General features: G+C 43.9%; 1 protein-coding gene across 2 annotated transcripts in view; it reads left to right on the top strand.

The window, feature by feature from the left end:
* LOC109308148 (macrophage mannose receptor 1-like) overlaps window positions 1-17,302 on the top strand; it is a 105,222-nt gene that overhangs the window by 38,365 nt on the left and 49,555 nt on the right. For both annotated transcript variants that reach the window (XM_019532449.1, XM_019532439.1), the window contains exons 9-12: window positions 2,443-2,556; window positions 8,042-8,157; window positions 13,219-13,367; window positions 15,275-15,474. In XM_019532449.1, the coding sequence (XP_019387994.1) occupies window positions 2,443-2,556; window positions 8,042-8,157; window positions 13,219-13,367; window positions 15,275-15,474 (579 nt within the window). The remainder of the gene's footprint in view (window positions 1-2,442; window positions 2,557-8,041; window positions 8,158-13,218; window positions 13,368-15,274; window positions 15,475-17,302) is intronic.

Raw genomic sequence — 17,302 nt, 5'->3', positions numbered from 1 at the left:
CTTCTGTTTAGAAAATAGCCATGATTTTCTAGGAAAAAAACTTATGACTCCTACCTTTTGGGCCTTTTGGTTAGCTATATTGCATGAATTTATTGTAAGAGCTTAATTGAATGTGCATTCTACATTTGTATATATGAGATAAAGGATTCATTATCTTAACAAAAGTCTCTGTTGATTATGTAGATGCCATTGTCAGATTGTTTCCAAAAGGATTATTTACTGGCCCACACCTGAAAAAATGTTGTGTGGTTGCTACAGTGATAGACATGGTCAGCAAATAATAGCAGCTTAGGTAACGGTCTGATAAGAGTCAGTAACGAGACAGAGATGCCTGGTGTTGGCAGAAAGTATTTTTCTAGATCTGTGATCATGTGAAAAAATGTACTTCTCTCCAATGGCATTTCTCAGATATTTTATCAAGGAAAGGAAAGGGTGGTGGTGGGGAACTCCTTAGAACCCAATATGCTGAGCTTACTCAAAAATCTAGGCAGTTATTCTGGAGATTGTGGGAGCTCACCTTCCTCTGGAAAAAAATTATCACATTTTGTAATTGTAGGTTGTGGCAGAGCACAGGTTGTGCTTGCCACTTTACAGGGTTTGAACAGGCAGGAAGCAGCCTGCAGGTAGAAGACCCAGTCAAGTAGTCACATGGTAGTTAGGAGTTCGCCTGATTGGTGGAGATGTTGGGGAGTCTGGGTATAAGGCTAGGTCCTGAGACCAGGGCTGGCAGTTGCTGCAGGGAGCCAAAGGAATGACATCATCCAGTGAGAAATATGCTGCTCCCAGAACTCTCTGAAGGACAGGGTAGGGACTATGGAGGTGGAGGAGTTTCCTGGTCCTGGGGCATGACCTCCACCACACCATCCAACTGCACCTTGCTGGGGTTGGATGGTGTGGTGGAGCTGCCTGTGGCAGGGCAGTCTCCAGGAAATGCCACCTGTGCCTCCCCAGTGAAATGTGAGTATGTGGTGCTGGAAAGCCTCAGCCTCTGCTGCCTTGCAGGTGACCTCATGGAGGGGAAAGGCTAGGGGAATACACCCCAACAGATAAGCAAAGAGCCAAGGCCCACTGAGGAGGGCCTGATTTGGGGTCTAGGCCAAGAGAAGGCGGCCTGAGACAGGGCCCACTGAGTGAGGCCTGAGGTTCAGAGGGCATAAGGCCCCAATGCCCCAGTGAATGAGCAGCCTCCCACCTAGGAACAACTTTAGTTACAACAAAGGCATGGCAAGCAAGCCAGGTGGGTGGGCCAATGTAATGACTGACCCTGGGACAGATGCTGAGCTATTTGTTTAAATTTGGTCCATAAAAACAGGTTGAACAGCCACAGCTCCTGTCATTCAGAGGAAACTGTGCTGTTTCTGCACCTCTCAGGATCATACCACACCTGATCACAACTGAAAAAAGTCAGAAGTTGGATTGGTCCTATTTGCACTCTTCTTGAGGTCTGCCTATTTAGCAAATGATTTATAAGGCCACATCACCACAATTCAGGTTGTTTTGTCATTGACGTAAATGGATTGGGTTCCATTATTTGTTTTTATTTACACATGAACTAAAACAGCCCATTTCCTTTAAAAATTAAAAATAGAAGCAACCAGTGGAAGTAAAGATAAATACAGCAGTTTCTGAAAAAGAGTGGCCCATTTTAATTATTGCATTCAAGACAGATATTTCATAGCAAATTTTTTCAACATGGCTTTTTATACCATATTTTAACTTTGTTATGAACCATTTTATTTCTGACTTGGCATATTTTCTTCTCGTTTTCATTGTGGAGGAGAGTATCCATTGCATATTTCTCTCTTTTAATGGCCTTTATTAGTGTTGACAAAATATAAATTGAAGAAATGAAATGCTTTTTGGTAACTAAGGGAATTGAGAACTTCTTTAAGCGCTTCATAAGTAAGCATAAAAAATGAAGGTGATTATACACACCTAACTCTGTCATACTTGGAGCTGTACTTCTGCAAATTGCAATGCTTGTCAACAGGCTTGCATCTCTGGCCTTTTTAGCAGTAACCTGTTTCTTACATGTCTTTTACAGAAGCAGACTTCAGCAAGTATTAATTACAACAGGGAATTTCATGCATCAGGCATGGCAGCTGACTGTTGAGTCCTTTCTGGATATTATTTTACTTCACCACTTTTCAAGATGTTATTTCAGTTGGAGGTTTGCCATAGGGTCATTGGCCCCTTTGAGCTTCCCACATGGGATGAAAGTGGTACCTCAGATGGATCTAACTTGTGGTGATCATTTAATGCAGGAGGAGGAAATAGGAAAACAGTTAAATTTAATGCAGAAACTTTAAATAAATAATGGATCTAGGTTTTTCTTTCTGTATAACTACAACAAATAAATATTCATTAAATTAAACATCAAAGATCTAATGAGTAGAAATCCCCCTTAATTTCTATGCTCTTTCTCCTTGTGCCATTTTGCAGGATGGGTATTGGGCAGATCACGCATGTGAAAAAAAACTTGGATACATTTGTAAAACGAAACCTTTGGGAGACGGTCCAAAGGAAGAGGAGATTGTTGAAGAAGGCTGCCAGAGAGTAAGTACAAAATAAGTTATGGAAGTTGAATACACACAACCTTATTGAAAGATCAAATGTAAACCTAGTTATTGTGGGTGGTAGAAGTGATTAACCAAAAATAGATCTGTATTGCCATCACTAGAGCCATATGGCTTTTTCAACGTCCGTGACTTGTGAAGGAAGTTGTGCTGTATCAAACAGATTAAGGTTCTAGCTTCCCTTTGGTATTTGAGCCATGCTCTTGTTTGAATTCCCCAAACCTGTTGCCCTTGTAGCTAACCATTAGGCTTTCTGCCCTGAAATCAAGCTATTTTAGGGGAGTTAGCTGGCCTACCCAGAGTTTCTGTTGGTCCAACTGCTTCAGCAAGGCCTACCCGTGGTGGTGGAGCTTGGAATGATGATATTTTTCTTTTGGCAGAGATCTAGCTTTGCTATGAACATACTGTTGATGTGAAAAAGAGGCTTTTTCCTTATGACTTAGTTCATTTCTATGGTTAACTGCAAATGTCTTTCTTGTGAATTGCTAAAATGAAGTACAGCATTGTCCATTTTAGAGCTGCTCTTCTTCAGTCCTTATTACTGTGTCTGCTGGCTAAAACTCATTTTTTTCCTACTAGATCTAAAGGTGTACCTGGTTATTTTTGCTTGTACATTGTTGCCTCTGTGCTTAAGTGGTGGGAGGGACTTGTATAATGAAAGGGGAGACCTGAAACCTATTCCTGACCAAAGGAAAAGGTACGTGGTTACTAAATCAAGTCTACTATGTCCCCTTTGAATAATGATGCACTATTGAATATGTCCAGTACTTCAGATAAATAAATACATAAATAAATACTTCCATACTTCTTTGTTGTCTAGCTGTTTGGGAGGACAGAACCAATACTTATTTTCACAGCACCCATGTTCATCTTGTCCTTGGGGCTTGTACCATTGATGACTCTGTTGCTCTGTCTGGGGTTCTCTTTTCCCCGGTATCAGTCACTCTAACTCAGGGGTGGGAAATTATTTCAGGTGGAGGGCAGCTTACCAAGTTTTGGCAAGCCACTGCGGCCACAAGGATAGCCCCGCCCCTTGACAGGTGCCCCCCTCCCCCCTTGTCACTGTCTTGGGACCTGAAGTCCCACCTCTATCCCCTGACCTTTGCCACTAGAAGTCCTTTCCCTTGCTCCCCCAAGAAGTACTTGTTTCAGCAAGGATTGGAACAAGAAAAATACCAAATTATATTCTAAAAATCAAACATCTACTACAACATTAATTTAATTTGATTTCCAAAAATATTTTTGTCCTGATTTGCATGTGTTTGTGTTGTGCACATAGAGGTGCTTGTACAATAGCTTAAAATGAAGTCTTGCTCTTGTATATTATGGAAGGGTGTGGGTGGATGGGTATCAGTTTGTGGGTGTGTGGTTATGCAGGGTGTAGGGGAGCATGTGGGTGTGTGGGTGGGTATGTGGTGTGAGTGGGTATGGGGTTTGTGGGGGGATGTGAGTGTGTGTGGGAATGTGAGTGTGTGTGGGAAGGGTTGTGGCATGTGTGAAGAGGGAGGATTTGTCCATAGCTAGTGCCCTGCCAGCCTGGACTCCACACTCCTGCTGCTCCTGTTCCTGTATTCCAGCTTATCCTGACTCCAGGGCTTCAGCGCAGCCCCATGCTCCCACTCACAGCCACTTCCCCCCATCTGCCACCACTGCTCTTCTGTTGCGTCTCCAATTTCCCCCTCCCCCAACCCTAGCTCATCGCTCCAGCGCCATGTTCCAGCTGCATAGCGGAGATGGCAGGACACAGAAAGAGCTGGACAGGCCTTGCCAGCACTGTACAGAGCCAACAGAGAATCTCAGGGGCCAGGCTGGCTCCTGCTGTTTCCTGCAACCCAGTGCTGCATCTGGGAACCACATGGTGCCAGAGCAACTGGTGGTTGGGAGGGTGGAGCAGGGAGCTGTGGCAGCAGTGGGTAAATGGCTATGGCACACCGGGAGCCGTGGCAGCGAGCTTCCTCTGGGTCCTACCCACCCTGGCTGCTGTCATCTTTGATAGGCAGCCAGGGCAGATAAATATTAATTTGCTAAATTTTTTAGGGGTCCCACGGGCTGGATAGAATGGCCTGGTGAGTCAGATCCAGCCCATGGGCCATATTTTGCCCACCCCTGATTTAGCTGGTTTCCCCTTTGAAGGATCCTTTACATCTTCATATCATTCTCAAAGCTTTTGCTGAGTCTTGCATAATATTCTCTGCTTCTGGGATATATTCTTACAGGCAAGCCTACTCTTAAAAGATTCTTCAAATGTAGTGTGCTACATCTGTGCTGCTAACACTGTTAACTATGCCTAATTCAGTAAAGATGCCTTCTGTCTGTGTAATAGTCATTCCCCAAACTCCACCCCCTCAGAATTACAACAAGTTGTTTGGAATCCTCTTACTTTTTTGGTCCACTGTTTTGCTACTGACACTTTTCAGAACTCTGATTCCTGTACTCAGAATATGTTTACACAGCTTCAGGGCAAACTTTCCCAGATATCTTTTCTTTATTCTGAAAAACAAGGATGGGCAAAGTCTGGCCTGCAGGCCAGATCCATCTGGCAAGGGACTCCATTTCCCAGCAGTCCTTCCCTGCCTGGCTGGGGTCAGTTTCCATGGAGACCCCAGTACCAGCTGTGCTATGATAGCATGGGGCTGGGGTTTCCATGGAGACCAGCCCCAGAAGTGCTGGCAGGGCACATGGCTGGATGGGGAGCTGCTTCAGGGCCAGGTAGGGGTCTTGCAGTGATGGCATGGATGAGAACAAGGGCAGAGCCACGATCTGCAGCCTGCATGCTCTGGGCAAGGGCATGCAGGCAGCAGATTGTGACTCTGCCCTGGCTCCTTGCAGCAGTGACATCATGGTCTAGAGCAGGGATAGGCGACATTTTTTGGCTGGAGTGCTGGAAAACATCACAATGCCTACCTTGGAAGGTGCCAGAGTGCTGGCATGCCAGAAAAACAAAATGAGGGGAGGGGGTACATGGCAGGTTGCCCTGCTTGTGCCCCTTGCCCCCCACCCAAAGTCCCTGCCCCCCAGTCCAGGCTCCGTGGCTCTCAGCAGCTACCCTGGCTCTGGGAAGCTGTTGCCAGTGATGGAGCCTGAGCTGTTCCCAGCAGGGCTTGCAGCATCCCAGCTGCTTGCTGGGAGCTGTCCGGGCTCCCAGCTGGCAGCAGGTACCCAGAGGCGGGGTCAGCTGCTGCCGGGAGGCTGTAGACATCTGTGCCAGGCTCCAGAGCCCCAGCATCAGCTCTGTACCAGTATGTGCATGCATGATTCAGAGTGGGGAGTGGGGGAGGGGCCTGAGGCAGCGCAACTCCCGTCTCTCTCCTGGTCTTAGCACAGAGCTGGTGACTGGGCTCTGGAGCCTGGTGCAGCTGTTTCTAGCCTGCCTGAGCTATGAGCAGCTGCAGCAAGCAGTGGACAGGCTGCAAACAACTATGCTGGGCTCCACAGCTCCAGCATCAGCTGCATGCATGCACAGTCACCACCAGCAGGATACCAGAGCTGTGGAGCCCAATGCTGCTGTTTGCAGCCTGCCCGCTGCTTTCTGCAGCTGCCCAGAGCCCAGGCTGGCCACAAACAGCTTCACCAGGCTCTGGAGCCCAGTCACCAGCTCTGTGCCAGGAGTGGGGGAGAAACCGGGGTTGCGCTGCCTCAGGTCCCTCCCCCACTGCCTGCTCTGAGGCACGCATGCATGCGCTGGTACAGAACTCATGCCTGGGCTCCAGAGCCCAGCAGAGTTGTTTGCAGCTTCCTGGCTGCAGCTGGCTCTGGTTCTGGGTAGCTGCTGCCAGCTGGGAGCCCAGGCTGCTCCCAGCAGGCAGCTGGGATGCTAAAAGCCCTGCTGGGAGCAGTCCAGGCTCCATTGCTGGCAGCAGCCACCCAGAGCTGGGGATGGCTGTGGGTTGCTGAGCAAAATGGCCTCACATGCCATGCTTGGCAGAAGTGCCGGGCTTTGCCATCCCCTGGTCTGGAGCATGCAGGTTGCAGAATGTGGCTCTGCCCTGGCTCTGGACCACACTATCACCACTGCAAGATCCTAGCCTTGTCTCAGAACAGCTCCCTGCCCTGCCATTGCTGCTGGGGCCGGTCTCTATAGAAAACCCAGCACCCTGCTATCAAAGCACAGCTGCTGCTGGGGTGTCCATGGAAACCGGCTCCAGTCACATGGGCAGGGGCTTCTGAGAAATGGAGTCTGGCTGCCAGTTGGCGCTACCATTTTGCCCACCTCTGCTGCAGAAGTACTCCTGGGAGACTGGCAAAATATTTGGTATGCTGGAAGTCACAGCAACTCTACTGTAAATTCCACTCTAAATTTTTTGATTTTTAGCTTGCGAAACATTAGAGAAAGTTTTAATATTAGCTGGGATATCCTTCCCTTTGAGAAACATTATGCTACACTTGATTTCTCATGTGTGGCTTTTCCCTTTTGACTAATTCAGTATGTTCTCGAGACCAGTGGTATTCAACCTGTGGTCTGCAAACGCTTAGGGGTCCACAGGCTGTCTAAGGGCTCCATGAAAGTTGACTATGATGAATCAAAAGTATGTGAATTACCACACTTACAATTCAAAGGGGTGCACACCTCCATTTGAAATTTCCAAAGGGGTCTGTACTTCCATTTGAAATTTTTTAGGGGTCTGCTAATGAAAAAATGTTGAAAAGCACTGCTCTAGACAAAGTTCTGCAGTGCTCTGTGTGTCAACAAAGCAGACAGCAATGTAGTCAAGCCTGAAACTTTTGGGGATGCCATTATGGATCCCTTAGGGAGAAAACACAGGTTTACTCAGAAACATTAAAAAAAATCATTATATGTTATAGCTTGTTGTGTACACATGATGTAGCAATGATGTTTTCATAAGTTTTTGTTCCTGGTTACAATTATATAAAGAATTGTAAGTTTAATGATTGTTTATGGTGTGTACAACTTAGCAAGAACTTATGTAGCATACATGGCATTGTTATTGTTAGAGTAACTTTTAATGAAAAATATTGACACTTTAAAGAACACAGTATATTTCATGCTTTTCTATAAATGGACTATACATTAAATATTCCTGTCCTCTAGAGTTTGTATGCCATAATGCTTTTGTGTTGAACCAGGTTAAAATTTCAGATGGAATACTTCATGTTGTTTCTTCATACAGGTAATGAAGCAGGGTGGAGAAAAGACGGTGATAATCCACATTCTGGCTTTTTTTTTTTTTAAACAAATCTTTTTTCTGAAATAGTTATCCCACAGGAAAATTGGGTCAGCTCCTTATTCTGAACAAGAAACAGAAACACTTCTGTGTTCTACTTATTGCAATGAAATGCTTTGCTAAATGCTTTTCTGTCTGCTTATTTGTCTGACTCGTTCTTATTGTTTCTTAGTTGTTTCAGGGTTTAGCTGTAGTATTGTTTGTAATAATTTTTAAAATAAAGTACAGCAGATTATAATGCATTCCAATCTTTGTGTGATTGCCTAATATTTATTTTGACAGGGCTGGAAAAGACATGGTTTTTATTGTTACCTGATTGGAAGTACATTTGCATCGTTTCCTGAAGCTAATCAGACCTGTGGAAGAAACCAGGCTAATCTAGCTAGTGTTGAAGACAGGTATATAAAAGGGCTTGTAATCTGAGAGCTGATAGGATCTTATCAGTAATGCTTTAAAATAATCTAGGTCACTGAAATAAAATTTTTGACGTTGATAAAAATTAGAGATAAGCATGAGAAATGAAATTAAGTCTGCATATTAACCTTCTCAAAATTATTGTGCTTGAGGTTAAATACAAGGGGTTGAGTTCAGTTCATAGTCAAAAGGGACTGGTCTGAATAATCACTATTAAAGAGTCTACAGACCAAATTAGTCCCTCTTCTGTACTGGAGCAGCCCCATTATTACAAATAGGGCCAACAATGGTGTGTAACTTCAATTTCATAAAGATTTCAGTCAATGATAATTGAAGAGAATTATGTTTGATCTTTCTTAGCTGTGGTGGTTTAGCCAAGTTTAGTAAATTGTATGTCTGCTAAAGCTATTTTTTGTTGCCAAATGAGCAGCTATGGCTCTGAATCATAGAATCATAGAAAATTGGGTTGGAAGGGACCTCAGGAGGTCATCTAGTTCATCCCCCTGCTCAAAGCAGGACCATTCCCAACTTTATAATCACAGCAAGGCTTTGTCTAGCTGGATCTTAAAAACGTCCAAAGACTAAGATTCTATAACCTCTCTGGATAACCTGTTCCAGTGCTTTACTGTTCTTCTAATGAGCAAGTTTTTCCTAATATCTAACTTAAACTTTTCTTGCTGCAACTTGAGACAATTGCTTCTTGTTCTATCATCTGCTGCCACTGAGAACAGTTTAGCTCCATCCTCTTTGGAACCACCCTTCAGGTACCAGAAGGCTGGTATTAAATCCCCTCTTGATCTTCTCTTGTCTAGACTAACTAAGCCCAGTTTCCTTAGATTCTCCTCATAAATCATGTGCCCCATAGAGGATTTGATGTGAATGTGATAGGGGAAGCATATCCTCTGATCAAGAGGATTTTGATCAGAGGATCATGTGCTATTTTACCTAGTCACATTTTAAAGTATGCATACAGGCTAAGTACAGACATTTGGAGAGGTTATGGAGAGGTTAGATTGAGTTAAAAATGGCCACCCAATCTAAGGGAAGTCAGGATGGGGGGGAGGAGGGGCTAGCCAGGAGGAAAGAGTTGGAGGGATAGCAGGGCAAACAGGTTCAGGGGGTGGGGAGGGATTGGAGATCCATGGGAGGAATGGGGGGCAGATGGAATCTATGGGAGTGATTAGGGGGCTTGGAGGGGCAGGTGGCATCTTTGGAGGAATTAGGGGGCAAGCAGCTTCCACAGAAGGGATTGGGGGGCAGGTGGGAACTGCAGGAGCGATCAGGGAGGTTGGGGATACAGGCAGCATCCATAGGAGCAATCAGGGGGCTGGCAGTGTCCATAGGAGGAATTGGGGGGGGCATATGGGATCCATGGGAGGGGTCAGGGGGTAGGTGGGCTCTGCAGGAATGATCAGCAGGAGAGGCATGGTCCACCTGAGGTTGGTGGTATCTGGGAAGTCTTGGCAGGAACAGGGGAGTTCATGGAATCAGGGTGGGGGGTATTTTTAGGCCCCTGGTTCTCCCCTCAGCCCCCTGGTGAATCTACACCCTATCCCTCCTGCCTCTTACCCCACTGATATTTTCTTTCACAGCTCCCAGCATAAAGCATGTCCCTGATAAATCTGGCACTCAGGGGGCTTGTGGGATGGGAGGTTTGAGGGGAAGGGGATGTTCCATGGAGGGAACGAGGGGCAAGGGGCTGGGGAGGTGGGGCTAACAATAGCCTGAAGCAAGGGGGTGGGTAGGAAAAGCACAGCCTCAGGGCTGGGGTCAGCAGTTGGGCTTTACCAGCCCTGGGGCTGCACATATAAACATTCCAGGTATTGGTCTAACCTAGATAAATTAAGTATGAGTGTATATCAATCCAGATCTATCTTAGACTGGGTTCTGCCATTTTTAGACTGGTCTGTGGGCACAGAACTTCTGTTCTGTTATGGGCTCGGATTGATTTCTGACCACTGAGACTGGGTTTAAGTGCAGGATCTGCACCTGGGCAAACTAAGTTAGATTAGGTAGCCATATTTAATCTGATTCCCCTCCCCCCAATCTCCCCTCCCCCCGAATGTCTGTATTTATCTTAGAAGTATACATACAAACAAACTAAGCAAAGGGTAAATGGTTTTGTATCTGAGAATCCATCACCACGCAACTGAGTAAAATGTCATAGGTGCTGGTGATGCACAGTTTTGAATGTTACATGTTGGATGACTGAGAGCTCCTAGCTCCTAAGCAAAGCCCACTGTGTCAATATGGCTCTTTTTTATATTTGTTTTCTAGTGTTTTCTAGTGTCTAGACAGATCTCTTCATAGCATGGTCTGTACAGTATATGCTCTACATTGCATGGGCTGTACAGTGAAATGTGGTTAACTTTTTATGAGATAACTTGTTACTGTGGTCTTAGTGAACTAAACCTCTGCCAGAGTCCTACTGATTAATACACAGAACACTGGCACATTCATCAGCTGTTCAAGCACGTCATTTCTATATGTACACAGACTAAAATCACAATGGAATTGCTTCTGATAATTGAAAACTACTAACTTATGCCTTCTGTAGGACCTCTCAAGTCAGCTCATCTTACAAAGCATTGAAAACGTCAGCTTTTCTTGGCTCACTGAGACATGCACAAACAATCATTACATTTTTGCAGATGTACCTTCTGTTTTGGTGCTAAGTGAATGTAAAAGTGAAAAGCAAAACTCTGCCTATTTTACTTCCTCATAATCATGTAAATCCTATGTTGCAAGCACCCTAATTCTTGGTAGAAAGATTTACATTAAGCTTTTATCTACATAATCAAACAGTTCTTACATAGCAAGCTAAACAGAATCCTTTTTGTACCCGTAATTTTTGTAATATTTTTGTCTTTATTTTAAATGTCAAAATGCATCTCATGAAAAGTCAAAAGTGGATAATTACTCACCTGTGGCTAATTATGTATTAGTACTTATCCCCTTGGAGTGATGATTTAACCACATTTTACTGAATTGTCCTGTATGTGGGCATATGTATGTATACAGGCAGTCCTCAACTTACGGTGTTTCACATTTGCGGTGCTCTGCCATTTACACCCATGTTATTACTTATGGTGCTGGATTCTCACACAGCACTACAGGGAAATTTACAATGAGAAAAAGAAGGCAGCAAAACAAACATCCCTGGATCAGCTTCTCTGGCTGCCGCACTTCAAGAGGAATGTGGCTAGCATTGAGAAGGTCCAGAGGAGGGCCACTTGCATGGTCAAGGGGCAGTGGGGCAGGCCCTACAAGGAGACGGTAAAGAGCCTGAACCTGTTCAGCCTCCACAAGAGAAGGCTAAGAGGGGATCTGATGGCTGTTTACAAACTCACCGGGCGGGCCAGCGAGAACTGGGGGAGGCTCTGTTCCCCCAGTCACCACCTGGGGTTACTAGGAATAATGGCCACAAATTGTTAGAGAGAAGGTTCAGGCTGGACATCAGGAGACATTACTTTACAGTTAGGGCTGCCAGGCTCTGGAATGGACTCCCAAGGGAGGTAGTACTCTCTCCTACCTTCAGGGTCTTCAAGAGGAGGCTGGACAGATATTTGGCTGGGGTGATATGACTGCGGCACCCATTCCTGCATGGGGTAGGAGGTTGGACCTGATGATCTGTTTAGGTCCCTTCTGACCCTAAGCAGTATGAAAGTATGAAACATCAAGTGGCCCTAAGTCTCCACAAAAATCCCCCCAAAGAAGCTCTTCTGAATTCCATGACCCTGATGAAGGTGTGCCTTCACCTTCTGATTAAATAAAATTTTATGTGATTAGTTGCTGTATTGCCCTGTTTAATCGATATGGTGTTTATGGTCATTTCTATAAAAAGTTGGGCATCAGCCCTTGGTCAGGAACATAACCCCCTATTATAACATTGTTTCTATGGGAAAATCAGATTCGACTCGCATCATTTTGACTTACAGCATCTCTTCCAGGAATGTAACCCGCCATAAGTGCGAGGACTGCCTGTACTGTGCATTCTAATTTAATGCAAATGATCAACAGCCAGTTTCACCTGGCCTTCAAATTATACAAATACATATGTTTAATTAGTTTGACATTTCAAGATTGTACCTGTTTTGATGACTCTTATAGGTATTTCTTGAACTTATTATAATTGACTTTCCTTCTACATCTCTCCAGTCCTTGGCACTTTGTCTTTTTGATTCTCAGTTCTCAGCTTACATGGTTGTTAATTTAAGTAGGTAATTTCATTTTTTATAATTCTATTCTAGACATCACACTTTGGTTTATTTCCTTTCTAGCCTTCAAACCCTTAAAAAGCTCAGAAATAGATACTTTTTCCTCATTTAACATTAAACTGACTTGTATATAGCAACAAGTAATTAAAAATGTAGCTATTGTAAGCAGTGGTATAGGTAATGACCTTTGCACCCTGAGCAAAACTCCCATCCTTTGTGTGTGTGTGTGGGGGGGGAACTGCTGGAGAGCAGGAGAGCAAGATGGGGGAAAGAGGGTTATCTTACCTTCCTCAAGTGTCCCCATATCTGTGGCCTCTGGCTGGGCAGTGCATAGCTGCTTCACCCATGGCAAAGATTGAAGGGGAGGCGGGGGCCTTTTTGGTGCCCCCTCCAAGTTGGCACCTGGGGCCGATGCCCCTCTTCCATCCTTCAGTTACCCTGAGTCTAAGAACTAAGATTAAAGAGGGTTTCTTCTTTATCCTTCCTTCGTTCACCTCCACTTTAGTCCTCCACCATGTAATCTTGTTTACAGAAAGAAGGAAGAAGTGATTTGATTTCAAAGTTCATGCAATACTTATTGAGTGGTAGTTAGCTGTATTAATCTACATTCATAATTAGAGACTTATTTCTGAATGAGTTAGTCTTTAAGTTGCTACTCTGCCCTGCCTCCTGCCTGACAATATTTATTCATAAATATTATGTTCCTTTGCTTTGTCTGAATAAACCACTCATTTATAAACTCTTACATAAATCATTTAATGAAAATGACACATTTTGATTAAATCTAGATGTAATATCAATTCAATATTTTATTTTATTTTATTACAGATATGAACAAGCCTATCTGACTAGTCTGATTGGGTTGAGGCCTGAAAAATATTTTTGGATTGGCCTTTCAGATATACAAGAAAAAGGGACTTTCAAGTGGACAAGTGGTGAATCTGTCTTATTCACCCACTGGAATTCAGAAATGCCTGGTATGTATGAGACTACATTGAAAATAGCATCTAGTCATGTTGTTCGGCATCAGAAGACTGCACTGGCTCTTTGGTGGTAGGGTTTTGTCATTAGAAAGTTTGTTACTTTGGCATAAATGGTGGAATGATGCCTGCATTATGTTAGCCTGCTGGTTCATTCTTTTTGGTAAAGGTTTAAACTGAAATCAAGATTTATGGGCTGGTCAATTTAATGCAGGGTAACTTAGTGCTGTATGTTTAGGGGCAAAAGAGAATGAAGAAAAAAAATCTTATATGTGATCTGTGGCATTTGAAGTATTCATCCTAAAAATATAGGCATGTACAGGATGAAAATATAATTTCTTACAAACAGGTTTTCCTGTAAACATTAGATTACTTAAATTGTTTTTATATCTGAGGATTTTTCAGTATACTCGAAGTGAACTACTCAAGTATAAGTCACCCTGTAGCAGAAGATCAGAACAAGAGTTTTTGCAGCTCTTAACTCCTAAACATTATTCTCAACAATTAAGTACTATTGGGCATTGTGCTGGCAGGTTTACCAACCAGTCCTTAACAACTCTCTCGACCCCCAAAAAACCCCCAAAACAAACAAACAAAAAAGCTATAACATTTCTCCATAATATCAATTAAAAATCTGAGCCATCCAGAAAAAAACTAAGCAGCTGTGAGCTTGATGGAAGATCCATTATCTAAATTAAGCTGGATGCAAATACTGATGCATGGACGGAGTAAAGCCACCATGTGTCTGAGCAGGAGTACAGCAATATGCCCTGCAGGGAGCTCCCCATCAGGTCTGTGGCCTATGGGAACTTCCACAGTGCCCTTCCCCCACCCCAGCCACATGCTGCCACTTTGTCCCATTGGCTGCTTGCTTGGATGGTAGTCAGAGCCATGCTTCCCCAGGCATTCTGAGGACTGGGCAGGACAAGGAAAGGTGCAGTGTAGCTGGGACAGAGATATGGGGCAGGAGGAGCAAGAAGTTATAGGTAGAAATTTGTCTTAGTTTGGGGGGACCAGGGATGGCAGGCATCAGGCTGAGGTTGAGACAGGGTTCTGTTGCAAGTGTCAGGGTGTAGGGTCAGTTGGGACCTCTGGGATAAAGGCAGCACAGTGTAAAACTGTTGTTGCAGTCACATAAGACTGTGGTCTGTGTTAAAACCCTAAATTTGAGCCTGGCTCTTACTGAAGTTTAGGACCTGGCAGAATATTTATATTATTTACATATTTATGTTATGTAAAATATTTACATGTTTATATTATGTAAAATATGCATCAGTAAAAATGTATGGTTGTCAGTAAAAATCTTTCAGTAAAAAAAATGTGGGGCTTGGCAACTCTGGAGCTGGCCTTTGGCAATGGATGGGCTATATTCATTGTGACCAATTTCTATATTGTTTTTATTAAGTTACTAGGTTTAAGATTTAGGTTCAAATATTTTAGGCATTCAGAAATGCCTACTGGCTTTGATAGTTTGTATGTTTCCTACAGTGTAACATATATACAGACAAAATGCTCATCAGAGAGAATCGTAATTGAGATCAGAGCATCAAAAAAATAAGCCTCTATCACCTGAGTTGAGAGAATTGCAGATTGTGGTGTTTCACTGCTGGCTTAGAGGCACAGTAAGCTCATTGAGCACCCAGGGAAGGGAGGGGTGCGGTGGTGGAGGGTGGCACTGAATGCTCCCAACCACTACTGGGTTGGCCGTTAAAGGGTGACAGGATGATATGCATTTATTCAGTTTGCCAATATATGGTTAAATCACAAATTCAGGGAATGATCTTAATGATTTTTTTGTTTGAATATGAGTTTGAATTTGTGCAGAAATATATATTTTTGTAATATCAGAACAGAATTCAAATCATATGCAATTTTGATATTTCTATATTTTTACTTACAAAAAGGAAGAAAGCCTGGTTGTGTTGCTATGAGAACTGGAATTGCAGGTGGATTATGGGATGTTATAAAATGTGAAGAAAAGGCAAAATTTCTTTGCAAACAGTGGGCTGAGGGAGTGACGCCTCCACCTGTACCTACAACAACTCCTGTCCCCACGTGCCCTGGTGGCTGGGATTCAAGTAATCGCATCAGCTTCTGTTTCAAAGTAAGTGTACTTAATTTTGAGTTAGGTAGATATTGTACTTGAAGTTAATAAATGCAAAAGGAATGTAAACAATAATAACTGGCATAAAAGCATATAAATACTGAAATGATCCTTGAGTATTCTGTAAACTGAGGGCATGTCACAGCTTTCTCAGGAGAAACCACATCTGTACAGACGTTCAGGATTTTTCTCCCAGAAAAAAACTGGCTGCTCTGGGAGAAAAATGACCCAGGAATGACAAAGGTTAAATCCTTTCTGGAAGAGAGCAAACTTCTATACAGATTTTCTTCTGATAGAAGGCACAGCAGAGTCCTTCAGCTTCCCAGTGTGCTTTGTCCCTGCTCCTTCCTCTGGGAGACAATGTTATTCATTTGACTCTGCTATTTCAGCCTAGTATTCACAATCCCAACATTGTCCTGCAAGGAGACATAGGTAACCCTGAACGGTGGATCAGCCATGGTGGTTTGTGCATTGCTGTCATCTGTCTACCAGCTTGAAGAAGCCAGAGTATGCTGACATGTATGCGCAGAGGCCACCTGGCTTTGTAGCTTCAGCACTGCAAGCTCCCTGCTTTACAGGGGTTCAAGCATTCAAATGTCTGTTCAGTGGGGTTTGTGGTTTTCGCTGTTAAAAAAACCCAAAATTTGTGTTTTTCCTCAGTTAAAATGAAACTCCACTATGTATGTAGGTACCAGTTGAAAACGATGTTTTATTGATATGTTTACAATTTTATATTGTAAAACTGGATATGGAGCTGCACCCAGGTGGGACCAGCTGCCTCTGTGGCCCAATGGGTGGGATCTGGGGTGCAAGGGAGTGCCACTTACTAAGGTGAGGCACAGCAGTGGCTACTGTGGTACTTCAGAGTTGTGCCCCCTGCTGCTGCTGGGTGGGCTGGGGTGCATCACCTTGGGGTCCATGGCAGCACAATGCTCCCTCCTGCACCAGGTTCTGCCTGCTGGGTGGTGGAGGTGGCTTCTTGAGAGATGGTCCAGCCTTGTTGCAGCTCTGCACCCCACTGCAGCACAGGAATCTCAGGGGGCACATGCCTTGCCCCCTTTGCCATGTTGCCTTGCCCCCCCCTCGCTGCATTGCCTGTATTTTCCCACCCACCCACACATTGACTGTGCCCCCCACAACTCATAGACTTACTTGGAGGGAGCTGTGGGTGCTTCAGGAGCTGCTCTCCAGCACACTACCTGGCTGCCATGTGCATGTATGCATGTGGCACCCTCTGCATCTTGCTCCTTGAGCCCTAGGCTAGAAGTCTCCCAGTCTGCAAAGGAAAACCTATAATTTCCTGCATTTTTGTCCTTTAAAGGAGAAAAATCCATGGTTTTCCCCCCTTAAAAGGGAAAATCTGTGATCTGTGTGAGTATCTGCACTGTGAGTTCACTTTAATGAGGAGAAATTTGCAATTTTCTTCTTTAAAGGAAAAAATCTGTGATTTCTCCTTTAAAGTGGAAAACCTGTGTTTTTTTCCATTCAAGGAGAAAATCCACCTTTTCTCACAGCAAACAGAAAACCCAAATCCCTGCTCTTCTGGCATCTGCAAGTAAGTTTCTCACCAGAAAAACAAACCTGGGAGAATTCTCTTAGGACATTTGAATGTGTGTTTGCAGACTTATTTACAAAGCACATATAGAAGAGGTACCTAATCCATCACTGAAATGCCAACAAGTTCTCTAAATTTTTAAATGCGAATTAGTAGCTCCTTCAAGTTTTAAATGGGCCTTTCCTCATGTGTTGTAATATAGCAAATATTGCTCTCCCAAGTGTTCTCCTGTTAACTATGAAGCAAACATTTCCAAGTGAGATAGTCTCAATG

Source organism: Crocodylus porosus, unplaced genomic scaffold, assembly GCF_001723895.1.
Source record: "Crocodylus porosus isolate Cpor-Errol unplaced genomic scaffold, CroPor_comp1, whole genome shotgun sequence".
In the NCBI taxonomy this organism is placed as follows: Eukaryota; Metazoa; Chordata; order Crocodylia; family Crocodylidae; genus Crocodylus; species Crocodylus porosus.
Note: the sequence above shows the minus strand (reverse complement) of the source record. Positions and strands in the feature narration are given on the sequence as shown.